Raw genomic sequence first — 14,030 nt, forward strand, 5'->3', positions numbered from 1 at the left:
CCAGCTAGTATTACATTGCGGTCAATCTGTCCATTAATGGTATTACTCTGATAATTCTTATTAAAATCTGTTCCAGGTGTATGTATTGAAAATATTTTCTCTTGCATTCTTGCAGAAGACAGGTACAGTACTTTGGAGACACTGGGCTAAGCCCTTCAGGAGCTCTGTACATATACACACGTGTGTGCTGGTGGGGCTGCAGCTTTACATGCGTTCCACATACAGCTGCAGACACACGCACACGGACACATGCACACGCGTGTCCGTCGAGCCGACGCCGACACTCTGGGCAGATTCGTCGTCACTCATCACTGGCTGCGCTTGTTCCCCTCACTTGACCTTGGTTGCGTAACTGCGAGGAAAGGTGAAAGGCAGTAGACGTTAGAACACAGCATGGCAAACAAAATCAGACAGCAGCTTGTCACACACATTCTTCAGAAAAAAAAAATTCAAAAGTAGCAAAACTTTTGGCGGAAGATGCTTCCTTACTACTACTGCATCTTCAAAATTTAATCTGTTTGAAAACATTTTGATCTCACTAATGGTATAACATGTCTCACTGGAGGGAAAACTACATTAGAAGCAGAAATAAGTCACAGAAACTCAGGTGAACTTAACAAAACAAAAACCACAAAAACTTAAGAAAACTTTTAAATGAACAGCGAACTTTGGAGGCAACCTAAAGGAATTCCCTCATCCTTCCCTGGCATGGCTACCTCTCCTCAAGGCTCCATCACCCTCTTGTTGCAGAACTGCAGCGCTCGCAGTGGGCGGCAGCCAGGCATCATGGTGGCGGGCCTGTGGGTCGGTCGGCTGCTGACCACACAGTACACTGGCATCAGTCTCTGGTCACTCCCAGTGTCCAGACGAGCGGGCAGAGTTTGAGGTTCTTTGCCCCTCTCGTGGAACATGTTAGCTGGGCATACGATGTGTGATATGTAAGACCACTGGCGGGCTTCATGCTGTACATTACAGAGTAAAGCCAATCACAGACACGCCTGACGACAGGATACGAATTCTGCTGCACTGAAAACATTTAAACTGGAATCGACTGCGGAAGCTGGCATGGGGGAAGGCAGGGGCTTTCTCCAAATTCCTCCAATAACCCCAGGGGGCTATGGAGAAACGAGCCCAGGAACCGGCTGCGAAAAAAACCAGCCGCTTCCCCGCAGTGCAACAGGATGAACAGGCGCGTGCTGGCAGCCGCTTCTCCAACCTACTCAGGGTCATCACAGCCAACACCCTCAGGAACGCCAGTGCTCACTGCCCATTTCTAAAAATAAAGCACATTTCACAGACTCTGCCCAGCAAATTTGCTACCCATCACCTTTTAGACATTCTTTGTACACAGGTCTTCACTTACACAGTTGGATTTTGTCTCTGACCCTACAGGGGACTCAGCTAGACATCAGCAGCCGACGTGCCTCGGACGGAACCCTTCTTACGCATCTAAACGTAAAATAACATTGTGAGCTGCTGAAATCAGATTCTAGATAGGGGTTAGTAAGCAAGGGAAGGGAAACAAGGGAGGGGCTCCAGACGAGAATCGGAAGCGTTGGCTATCTGCTCCTCACACAGCACCGACAGCCTTTGTGTGTTCTCACATCTAGGCAGCTAAAGCCCGACGACATGAGATTCTCCAAGACAGCCAGGAGCTAAATGAGCTATGTGGCGATGTGAGGACATGTCCACTGCTCTGGGCCCTGGCTTCTGAGTCCCTGGCACAGACAGGAAGCCACGTGGGCGTGCCTGCTCCTTACGACAGCAGGGTGTCCTGGCTGCTTACTCAACAGAGGGAGAATGAGAGGCAGAACAAGCAAGCACAAGAACAACACAACACGGAGAACAGAAGCCAACAGGACGCATCAGAAAGCGCAGGCACTCGCCAACAGCTACGGAGGAGGATGAAAACGGAGGGGGAAAAACCAATAAAAATAGAGAAATGCAATGAATACATTCATTCCTAAAAACTCACTACTCCCCAGGCCCCCTTCCCCCAGAGGCACTACGGGAGAACAGAGAGGTCTATGCTTGTTCAAAAAGCTCCTGCAGGGAGGAGTCCAACCCCAGGCACCATGGAGGGAAGACAGGCCAGGGACACCCAGCCTCTCCAGGACCAGAAGCCATTTCAAAGAGAACCAATTCTTAGATTACTCGCGAGTTAAGAGCACCAAATTCTACCATCAGGTGTCAGGGCACCAGGAACAGCTGAACAGGGCAAGCTCCTGGTCAGGAAAGGGGATTTGAGAGCACTAAGCCTGTCTGTGCGGAGGCTGTGTGGCCTGCAGGAAAGTTGCTCCCAGAGCAACTGTGAGGACTCAAGGTAGCACATAACAGGACCAACCCTGAGATGAGCAGCAGGGACCACTAAGACCAGTCTTTGAAACCATTCCAAGATCATGGCCTGCCAATGGCAGGCCCCTCCAGCTGCAGGTGTGAGGACGTGGGTGAGCCGAGGTGGAGGCCGGAACACATCCATGTGGGCAGTGCTCTCAGGGTCTGCCAGGTTCTGCCCCATCCAAGAGGACCTAACGCCCACCCCCTGGGTGGTGGACATGCCTCTTGCTGCTCTGACAGTCCAGCATAAAAATCAGAGCCAAGATGACTTCCCAGATAATTGGAAACACCAAAATTCCATCTGCCTTTTGTTTCTTTGTAGCTGGAGCCCAGTGGATGAGTGGACTCACACCGCTCTTCGTGTGTGCAGGCATCCTACGGCTAGAGCAGGCGGCTGAGCTGGCAGGCATGGCTGCGGCTCCAGGAGTGCAAGCAGGCCAGGCAGGCAAAGGGAGAAAGCCCATGGCAGGGGGCTGCTGCTTCCAGTTGAGAAAGGCTGTTGGACCCTTGAAAAGGCTCTACTCTACTCCTCCAGGGTTTTCATTAGGTACTAACCTAAATCAAGGGGGACAAGGGTCAGATCACCCCACCCCCAAGATCCAGGAGCATCATTACTATGAAAACTTGGGAGCAAGGAGGCTTCCACTTGGCTGATTGAGAAACCAAAGCCCATTTTACAATGTTGTTTCGATAACAAAGCATGTTCCAAATTCCAAACAATCAACTTATTTGGAACAAAATCCATTCATAAGTTGGAGTCTGCCCATAGTTTACTTTTTACATAAGATAAGATTAAAACATTTTATTGCCTTATAAAGAAAGTATGTCCCAGTCCCTTTCAGAACATTTGTATAAAGTTAATTAGAAGCAGGCCCACCATAATCACCAAACATTAAGCAAGTAGAAAACCCAGGTTCTTTATGATGCTATGTGCCAGGGAACCCGACCTGCTGCCACTCTCCTGTGACTAAACCTGCCTCACACTGTGCGTGTGTCCAACATGGTGCACCTGCAGGGCTTCCAAAATGGGTCCTGCTGGCTGGACTTGTGATGACGGCATGGAAACCACAAGCGGGCCCTGGACATTCCTTGGGTTTCTTTCCTCCACAGGGTCTTGCTGCCAACTGCAGACAAGCGTGGTCCAGAGCAAAAACAAAACCAGATGCACGCAGGAGGAAGCCAGGGCAGAGCTCATCCCCAAGGGCAGCCCCCTCCACCCGGCTGCAGGGCCTGCTCACGGCTGGGGGGTGGGAGCTTCAGCAGCCTCGACAGTGACACGCCAAGCTGGCTTCCGGCCCAACCATCACCTGAGCCAGACTCCAGCTTATCAGGAACCAGCAAGTCGCTGCTGGCCGGAGGAGGGGAGGAGGCAACCCCACAGCCACGGGCCTACAGTGTCTACACAAGAGGCACCAGTGCTGGCTGCACTAACACTCATAGCTTGCTGGGACACAAACTGAGTGAGAGTCCACTTGGTCTTGATTGCGAAGGCCTAAAAACAACACAGAGCCCACACTGGGAACTGAGGCATGAGAAAGAGCCTACAAAGCTGCTGGACATTTCACAGGTCCCAAGTTGGAGACCAAGAGAGCTTTGGTTTATCTTCCTGAGAGGTGCTCAGGATGCAGAGGAGGATGGGGAGGGGCCGTCAGTGTCCGGGAGAACCCACAGGAGGAGGCATGGCTTCGAGCTACTGTTCCTAACCCAAGGTCTACACTCACCAAGCACGTGCAGTTTCAGTGAGGGAAAACAAAGGAGTCTCAGAGAATGGCAAGTCTTACTGTTTCTAGCTCTTTCTGAGTTTCGTCTTCCATTCTCCTGATGTCTTCCATTGTCAAATCAATCCACTTGTCAATCCAACAAAAAAGCTGGCGATGAAAGTTTGTGAATATCCTTTTTTCTTGCTTTTAAAAACAAAGAAGAGTAGCATAAGATGGCAAGAACTCCAGATTAATGACACATTAACCTTACTCATCCCGATTAACTCACAAAAATTTACAGACAGAACTGGAAGGGAAAGAATGCACAGAGGCCTGAATTCTGTCATCACCTCCACAGCACTGAGAGGGTGCTTCAGAACCAGGAAGTGCATCCCCCTCCACAGCACTGAGAGGGGCGCTTCAGAACCAGGAAGTGCATCCCCCTCCACAGCACTGAGAGGGGCGCTTCAGAACCAGGAAGTGAATCTCCCCCGACAAAAAGCACAATTCAGCAGGAAAATAAGTGACGTGCAGGACCTGACCCAGACACCCCTGGACCTGCTTCTTTTACGGTTTTTCTAAATGTCAACAAGTAAAGGTCAAGCAGACTCCTGCTATCCGCTGCCAAGTCCTGCCGCTCCGCGATGCCAGGGAATACTGGGAGGTGGCACCGCACGGAGAATCCTAGGGTCTATGATGAAGTTCATTATACTGAGGATTATTCTAAATCCTCAAGGGATGTCTTTTAAAAACACATTAATTTATTTCCAAAGTCAGAATTACAGAGTGAGGGGAAGGGGATGGACCGATCTTGCATCCACTGGTTCACTCCCAGATGGCCACAAGGCAGAGTCTGGCAAGGTCAAAGCCAGGTCTCCCCTTGGGTGGGTCATTAGCAGGGAGCCAGATTGGAAGCTATACAACTGGGACTTGAACTGCTGGCTGCCCACGTGGGGTGGCAATGTAACAGAGAGTGGCTCCACCTGCTACCCAACACTGCCCACTCTAAAGTGTCTGTGTTAAATGATCCTGCCACTACATATAACCATGTATGCAATCAGCAGTTTCAATGTTAGCATTATTTAAGTGTAAACTTTTCCAAGAGAGGAAAGTCATGCAACAGTGAATAGTTTTGGACAGTTTCCAACTTTTCCCCTCCACGAACAGAAGGGGTTTCAATTAAGAGGGGGCTTCAAGATGTACACACAGATTTGCACTGTTTCCCATAAAGTGCACGTGTGACTTCCATTTACCAGAGCTGGGTCATCCTTACTCTGATCTAAGTGGAATAGAGGAAGCCAACGTTTACACAGCGCCTACTGTGGGCCAGCTACAAGTGGGCCCGGGAATGATGGAAGCTTCCAGCACTGTGAGGACCTCTGGTTTTCAGACGTGCCTGTAGCTCCAAGCAGGAGAACTGTAGTGAAACTCATCTTCAGCAGGATAATGGGGTAAACACTCATAGCCCACGGGTGTTGACCCAGCTGTAGCAACTCCCCCTCCTGTTGTTATCTGCCCACGTCATTCCCACCTTCACACAGGGCAGCCACACTCTGGAGCCCCATCGCATCCCCTGCATCCCAGGAGCACTGAGTCTCGGGGAGGCCCTCCCAGCAAGGCCTGCCAGATGCAAATGCAAGGTGTGTGACTCCCGAGGACTCCGCACAGCACGAGGGAGGCGGTGCTGCCGAGCCTGGGCAGGCTGCCCTCGCTCTCCAGCAGGGCCAGGGCACCAGGTCCCTCTGGGGACCTGCCGCATGCATCAAGGGGCTCTCTGCCGCAAGGCTGGGCATCAGGAAGGCACAGCACAAAAACAGATAGGACTGCCCTCCCCCAAGACAGCCCTGAAAAACTCTGTTGGCATCTGCTTCTGCTGTTTCTGGGGATGAAAGCAAGGGCAGAAATGAATCATGCAGACATTAATTTTCACATCATAAAACAGGGAAGAAAGCAGTAACTAAATCTGTCACAGGGATCTCAGGTCTTCACAGAAACGTCCGTAACCAGGCGCTGAACAGCTTTACCTTCTGAATGAAGTTTTCTACTTTGCTTTGCAGTCCCCACCACTTGAACTTGATGGTCACCAGCTTATAGGCACACATCTGGGGACAGTCAGGCTTGTTGGCCAGCTCCTTCTAGATGAGGAAAACGGAGAAGAGGAGACCATGACCGAAATATTCATGTTCGGATTAAAACTGACATCTGTGTGACAAGATCAGACATTCAAGGAGAAAATCAGAACCTTTTCTGTGTGTAACTCCACTGTATGGAAACACCAAACTGTCTCAAAGCTGCCCTGCTCCCCTGCCACAGCCCTGCGCCCACAGAGCAGGCCACTCTCCGGCTCCAACTTGAATAGGTGTGCTGCTCTGCCTCCAATGACCTGAATCTGATTTCCTGCTAGGTATTGAGTCCGACTCACATCCCATCAATAACACTACTACTGCACTCCCACTGTGGGTGTACGGTGGGGTACAGTAAAAATGTCTTCCCTGTCATCTGAAACTGGCCAAGTGGAGTGGCACAGTCTGCGTATTAACTGAGGTGATCCCTCAGAAGACAAACATGCAAAGTGACGGTGCCTCAAAAGATATCTCTAAGTAGCATGCATTCAAAGGAAATCTTTTTACAGAATTTTAATTTCAACAAATAATTATATCTCATAGTTTAAACAGTGCTGTTAGGAAAAAAATAAAAGATTTTCCCCCTTGTAAACGAGGCAAAATATTTTTAAAAGAGAGTAAGTGTGGACTACAGAAGACGAAGGACAGGTGGGTGCCGTGCTGCAATGGGCGACATCACACCCTGTACCAGGGTGCCGGTTTGACCCAGCTCCATGACAATGTGCCTGACAAGGCAACAGACGATGGCCCAAGTCCTCGAGTCCCAGCCACCCACATCAAAGACCAGGATGGAGCTCTGGCTCGTTGCTGTCTGAGCCCCAGCCGCTGCCGCCGTTTGGGGAGTGAACCAGAAGGTGGAAGATCTGTCTCTTCTCTGTTGGCTCTTTCAAATAAACAAATCTGCGAGAGAGCATGGTCACAGACAGACTAGAACATGTGTAATTATTTCAGAAGGCAAACAGCTGGATCCTTAGTAAACATTCACCCTGCTTCTCTGGCAGCACAGACAGGGCTGGGAGAGCGGAAAGCCAGTCTGGCCGGGCGTCAACAACTGCAGTCCACAGGTGGTAGAGCCCACGGCTCTGCTCCTCAGTGCTCGGCTGACTCGACTGGGTGGGCAGGAGGGTGGGCAGGCTGGGACGCTGGATGCCAGGGGGCACTGTGGCTGGAAGGCTCTGCCTCAGTGGGCAGAGCACATGAGCAGGTTGCCAGGTGGAGGGCTGAGCAGGGGCTCATAGCATGCAACAGTGTGGTCACTGAGGGGCCCTCCAAGGGAGGCTGCCCCAGAACGGCGGCTCTGGCTGGCAGCATTGGGCACCCAGACGTTTCCCATGGGGAAAACCAAGGGCGGCTGAGACCGCTGGCACGTGTGCTCTGCGATAAGAGCTGTATTTACCACTTTGAATTTGACCTTGTTTTATGAGAGGTAGAGAGATAGGGAGATGGAGACAGACAGAACCCCCAGCTCCACCTCCCCACGACGGCCGGGCCAGGCAGGGCTGAGCCAAACCTGCCAAGAGGAGGCAGGACAGCTTTACGTCAATCTCCTCTAGCAGGAGGAGATCGCGGGCAACACCCTGGGTTCCTCCCTGCCTCACGGCCATCCACACAGCAGCCAGGCAGGCCAAGCCAACCTGCTTCTCGCTGCTGTTCCCTGGCGGCTCCACTTCTGGAGCGCTGAGGGTGGGCAGACATTCTTCCCATTCAGAATCTACATTCAAAAGCTGACAGATGTCGAAGTTGTCTGCTAAGCCTCAGGCTGATTCTCCCCTAGATCACATTTTACACCACAGTGGACTACCTCGTCCCAGACTCGAGTGAATTCAAGGGCTACCCTACATATGGAAGTCTATATGCTCTTACTTAATGGGACGCAAAGTCCTGTGAAGACTTGCATGACTGGTCAATCTTTCCCGAGACCTGATCTGAGCTAACACTTCCTCTTTTGAGTAACGACCTGATCCGTGGGTTAAATCAATGAGGTAACACTAGCAAGCATTCCAATAAAAACAGCCCAGTGCGGTGTCCTTTCAGAAGAGAGCTCTGTGCCACACAGCCGCCTGCGAGCTCAGCTGTACTTTCCGAGGCTCCCCTTGTAAAACAGTACCAATGTGACAACTCAGTGCGTGCACGTCACTCCACACTTCATGAACAAGAATGCTTCAGCAAGCATTTGGGGGGACCCACGGACACCCGTTAGATGATATCCAAGTGGCCGATGGAGAAGTTAATTCCAGGAATGGACAATGCCCATCCTGCACAATCATTCAGTTATCCCTGCCAAAACCAAGCACAAGTAGGACTTAAAATCCCAAGCCTGGGTCCGGCGGCGTGGCCTAGCGGCTAAAGTCCTCACCTTGAACGCCCCAGGATCCCATATGGGCGCCGGTTCTAATCCCAGCAGCTCCACTTCCCATCCAGCTCCCTGCTTGTGGCCTGGGAAAGCAGTTGAGGACGGCCCAAAGCCTTGGGACACTGCACCCGCATGGGAGACCCGGAAGAGGTTCCAGGTTCCCGGCTTCGGATCAGCACGCACCGGCCGTTGCGGCTCACTTGGGGAGTGATTCATCGGACGGAAGATCATCCTCTCTGTCTCTCCTCCTCTCTGTATATCTGACTTTGTAATAAAATAAAATAAATCTTTAAAAAAAAAAATCCCAAGCCTGTAGCAGGCTAAATTTACACTCAACATTTTGCACAGCTGCGAATGATGCTGTAAACATCTAAACAGTCTACCCCTGATACAAGTAACACTGGGACATAACCTCCTCCGTGCTTGGTGCCAAGACTCTTCCAGAAGGGACACCCTTCGCTGTGCAGGCTGCAGCCCCGCCCCAGCCAGTGCTGCTGTGAGCCGAGGTGGGACGGAGTTGGTTCAGCTTCCCTCCTACGACAAGGCTGACCTTCCTAGAGGGATTTCTCAATGGGCAGTGAGCTAATGCTGAAGCACTAATCCCGTGAGCTGCCCCAAACCCTCTTGCCGGGACAGTGTGAAGGACGCACCTGCCGGGCACTAGGAGTGCTAACACAGGCGGGGAGGGGAGGCACGAGCTAGCCTCGGTAACAGGGAAGGCTGGACTCCAGCAGTGTGCCTCATCTCTCACGGAGGTAAACCCCAAGCAGGGGCAGTGACCTCGGCTCTAGTTCCTAGCTGCAGATGGGGAAGGACGTGCGAGTTACAAACTGCAGCTGCAAAAGAGGACAAAACATTCTCTACATTCACTGATTTGTCCTAAAACTTCCTATTGCTTTTTCTGTTTGTTTTTTTTTTAAAGATTTATTTGCTTTTATTGGAAAGTCAGATATACAGAGAGGAGGAGAGACAGAGGAAGATCTCCCGTCCACTGGTTCACTCCCTAGGTGACCACAATGGCCAAAACTGAGCTGATCCGAAGCCAGGAACCTGGAGCCTCTTCTGGGTCTCCCATGTGGGTGCAGGGTCCCAAGGTTTTGGACTGTTCTTGGCTGATTTCCTAGGCCACAAGCAGGGAGCTGGATGGGAAGCGGGGCTGCTGGTATTAGAACTGGCGCCCATATGGGATCCTGGCGCAGGCAAGGCCAGGACTTTAGCTGACAGGCTACCACACCAGGTCCTCCTATTACTTTCTGTCTTATGCTATGCTATGCCTGGGCTTAACCAGAAAAGCCCTGCCTGCCCCCACTTGGGCTGTTTCTCGGGTGGTGGAGTACTGTGTTGTATGAGGCAACAATCCTAACACATACAGGAAGGGTCTACTAGCTCTGCCGCAGACCGCTTCATTCTGCAGCCTTCAAATTCACTGGACACTTTGTTCTAGGAGAACACTGACTTTTTGGAATTTTCCGTCTGTTTTATAAAAACAGCAGGATGAGGTATGGTTCTAATTAACGGAATAAGCTCAATGGAATACAAACACGTCTCTCTCGAAGTTGGGTTTCAAGCACAGAATCCACACACGTGACTCTGGTAATGAACCAAGTGTGTTTCTCACATTCTTCCCCGTGACTCTGCCAGACTGCTCTGATCAACGAACTCACCAGCGGCAGAGTTAACACGGGGAGTCTGTAAAACTTTTTAAAAGCTGAGTGATGGGACCCGAAAAGAAAATCAGCTCTTCAAGATATCTCTAAAAGGGATACTTGGTCTCACTGTTATCCACCTGCCTTATAACTGTTAACATTAAAAAGCCTTCTAGGGGTCCCGGTGGCATGGCCTAGCGGCTAAAGTCCTCGCCTTGAACGCACCAGGATCCCATATGGGTGCTGGTTCTAATCCCGGCAGCTCCATTTCCCATCCAGCTCCCTGCTTGTAGCCTGGGAAAGCAGTTGAGGACAGCCCAGAGCCTTGGGACCCTGCACCCGCGTGGGAAACCTGGAAGAGGTTCCTGGGTCCCGGCTTCGGATCGGTGCGCACCGGCCGTTGCAGCTCACTTGGGGAGTGAATCATCGGATGGAAGATCTTCCTCTCTGCCTCTCCTCTCTGTATATCTGACTTTGTAATAAAAATAAAAATAAATCTTAAAAAAAAAAAGCCTTCTAGGGAAGTGTGCAAACAGCCAGCTGCCTCTCTTTCCTGGCTTGACGCAATGGTGACTTGGGCAGGGCAGATGCCTGACTCTGAGAACACCTAGGTCACTTCCTGCGTTTCTGCCATTAGTAGCAAACCCACAAGGTAAAACTGGGAACCATCTTAAATGTGAGCAACAGCTCTCTAACTGCTGATTAAGTCAAGACTGAAACAGAGAACTAGTAAAGATGTGTGAGCAAAACACCTTTAACAGAACCCTTTGGCATCCTCTCTCTGGAGCGAAACATCAAACCACACAACAAGAAGCCTTAAAGGTCTCCACAGCCCACCACACACCCTTTACCTGGTAATTCCACTCTGGAAATAAATCCGATGTGCCAGGTGAGGAAACACCATCACAGACTTAAACCTGGACTCACTAATTATTAACATCAACATCCACTACAGCCGAGTGGGGAGACACTTCCTGGGCCCTCTTGAACAGTTGGGCCACTGTGCACACTTCCAAGTCAAGAATGTGGTGCGGGTGGGAGAGAGCGGGGACCATGGGGGTGGTGTGGGCATGGCATCAACATCGACAAAACACGCCAATCAGGAAACAGACCAAAGACTGGTAATTAGGTGGTAGAACTACAACTGAATTTTTACTGTATTTTAAATATGGAATTATTTTTCCCCCGAAACTGATGGTAGCATTTTATAATCAAGAAAGGGAGAAGAAAAAAAAAACAAAAAAACAAAAAAAAACAAAAGCCTACTGCTTAAAAGAGTGCCTTAAAAAAATGTTTGGGCCCTCAGCCAAATATTTTAGGACAAAGATTTACACTGCCCTAAATCATCTGTGTATCACTTCCAATCTTCTTTGACTAAAGCAATCAAAATATTTTTTTCTGCTCTTTTTGATGTTTAATAAATCAAAGCTATGCAAAACTAAACAAAATCAAGCTAAAAGCTCAATTAAGATCTTTAATAGATAATCTTAGTCCAACCCACTGGGAAGCAAAGTTATCTTGAAAGCAACGAGCAAGGAATACCTGCAAAGGACACCATCATCAGCTCTGAGGGGTCAGAAACATTCCAGAGAAGAATGTGCGGACCTGAGGGCTCTGGGACCTAAAGGGCCTGCTGTGGCCCAGGCTCACCGCGTGGCTCCCGGGAGGACCACAGGCCCTGCTGGGTCAAAGCTTCCTCTCTGGTATCCACACTAATCTCTTCTGATCCCTCCCTCTGGACAGAATAAAAAACAACCCAAGTCCAAAATCTGATTTAAGATTTTGCACACAGAACTCCAACCTAGCCCCAATTTAGTAAAACTTTTAAAACGACTTAAAAAAAAAAAAGATAAAGAATGCTTGGTTGGGGACCTGGGATGGGTGGGGCTTCTCCCTTTAGCTCCCCTTTTACCCAAGAAACAGGAGAAAAAAAATATGTGGAAATAATAAACCCACTTTCCTGTAAAAACAAACAAACAACAACAACAAAAAAACCCAACTCAGACCTAAGAATGTTTGGCAACAACAACAACAAAAACAGTTGTAGGCTAATGGAAGAACTCCAAATTACAGTCATTGCTCCATTATTGTAACGTCAACAAGTACTAGTTAGTTATGAAATGCTTCCAAAATTATATTTAAATAGCTTGTATATATCACCGAATTCCTTACATTTCACGTTTCTAACTATAAATGAAACTCCCAAACTCAAATTCTGTTTTCAATTTAACAACGCATATTATGTTACTCTAAGGTATGTGGACAAGGCCTGAGGGGAAGTAATGTATACTGGAACCACATAAAATAACTAAACAAAACACAGTGTGTTTGACTGGAATGGTGAGCAATCAGCCCATGTTATCCACAAGAACTAGTTTCTTGAATCTGTGACAAATAAATATATACAAATGTGAAGGAGAATTGAAAAATAGAGACTCCAAAAGCTCTCTGGAAACTCACTTTCTAAAAATGTTCTCTCACAGTCTCATGAGACATCTCAACTTTACATACACTTTTTCCAATTTACAGTCATGTTTGGGAGAGTGGGCATCTAGCCTGGCCTTTAAGATGTCCGTCTATGCCGCCGTCAGCAGGCCTGGGTTCTACTCCCGACTCCAGCTTCCTGCCCAGTGCAGATCCTGGGACGCGGTGATGCAAGGAGGAAAAGGGCTCCTGTCACCCACACAGGAACCTGCAGATGCATTCTCCACCACTGTGGTCACTGGGGAGCTAACCCATCAGTTCTCTGACTTTCCAACTTACCCAAGTTAACACTGCAAAGACACAGCAGTTTCTTAAAGGCTCATACTTCCCTCATACATTCATTTTTCAATTTAAGCAATCTGAATGCTCAATTTCAGCAAATGATTCTGTAATACAATTCTCCAACAAGATTTTACGAAGAAAGTTAAAAATAAATGCAGTGTGGGGGCTGCTGCCAGCGTGGCATCCACCAGCATGGGCATCAGCCAGTACTAACCCAGATTCCTCAGCATCCGACATGGGCACCGAGACTTAAAGCTGACCACCCACTGCCTGCTCTCTTCTCCACCTGGTAGCCTTACTCGCTATTTAGTGCAGGTAGCCATCTGGACAGGAACTAAGTTGGACATGACGGCAGGACCAACTTTTACAAGATTTTCATTTGGTTTAAGACAGTTAATCCTTATCCTGCAACTCTGAATACTTAAAATGAGCCAATGCCTGTGCCAGTACTTCTGTTTACCAAGATAAATCAGAAAGCAAACTGGTGAGAGAATTCATTGGGGCAAGCAGAGGGCAGGCGGAGGAAGGATGGGGTGGACCCAGGATGTAGCAGGATAAGGCCACAAAGCCTAGGCAGAGTCCACAGGCTCAAGGCCTGTTTGGCTGGCCAAATGGCAAGTGCTGAATGCAAGTCCATGTGAAGTCAAGAGTGAACCAGCCACAGGCTCATATCACAAAAGCTGACAGATGAAATCCCAAAGCTTACTGTGCATGCAAGGATGCCCATCGATTTCCCACATCCCTCCAAACTGAGTATTTTGTAAAACTCACACTTTCTTTACCTTTGCAGGACTATAGGCTGGCACTGTGGGTTAAGTTACTGCATGACAACGTCAGTATCCCTAACTGGAGGTCCAGCCTGAATCCTGGTTTCTAATTTGGGTCCTTGTTAATATGCACTGGGAGGTAGCAGAACTTGGCTAAAGTGCTTACGTCCTTGCCACCAATCTAAGAGACCATGTTGGGAGTTTCCGGCTCCTGGCTGGCCCAGGCCTGGCTAATGCAGTCATTTCAGGAGTGAACCAGCAGAGGAAGACCTCTATCCTCCCCTGCCCCTCAGTTCTTTTATATAAACAGGGGCCAGTGTTGTGGTATAGCAGGTGAA

The 14,030-nt window shown here is 49.4% G+C and overlaps 1 protein-coding gene across 2 annotated transcripts in view; it reads right to left on the reverse strand.

Moving 5' to 3' along the window:
- Nucleotides 1-263: 263 nt before the first annotated feature.
- The window catches only part of PITPNB (phosphatidylinositol transfer protein beta), a 53,507-nt gene continuing 39,740 nt past the window's right edge, over nucleotides 264-14,030 (reverse strand). The window contains exons 9-12 of one of the 2 annotated variants that reach the window (XM_058656524.1): nucleotides 6,062-6,172; nucleotides 4,119-4,241; nucleotides 1,364-1,449; nucleotides 264-352 (exon numbers count right to left, since the gene is read on the reverse strand). In XM_058656524.1, the coding sequence (XP_058512507.1) occupies nucleotides 1,402-1,449; nucleotides 4,119-4,241; nucleotides 6,062-6,172 (282 nt within the window). In that variant the 3' untranslated portion in view covers nucleotides 264-352; nucleotides 1,364-1,401. The remainder of the gene's footprint in view (nucleotides 353-1,363; nucleotides 1,450-4,118; nucleotides 4,242-6,061; nucleotides 6,173-14,030) is intronic. The other variant, XM_058656523.1, reaches the window with a different exon arrangement.

The sequence above is a fragment of the Ochotona princeps genome, chromosome 29 (genome assembly GCF_030435755.1).
Source record: "Ochotona princeps isolate mOchPri1 chromosome 29, mOchPri1.hap1, whole genome shotgun sequence".
In the NCBI taxonomy this organism is placed as follows: Eukaryota; Metazoa; Chordata; class Mammalia; order Lagomorpha; family Ochotonidae; genus Ochotona; species Ochotona princeps.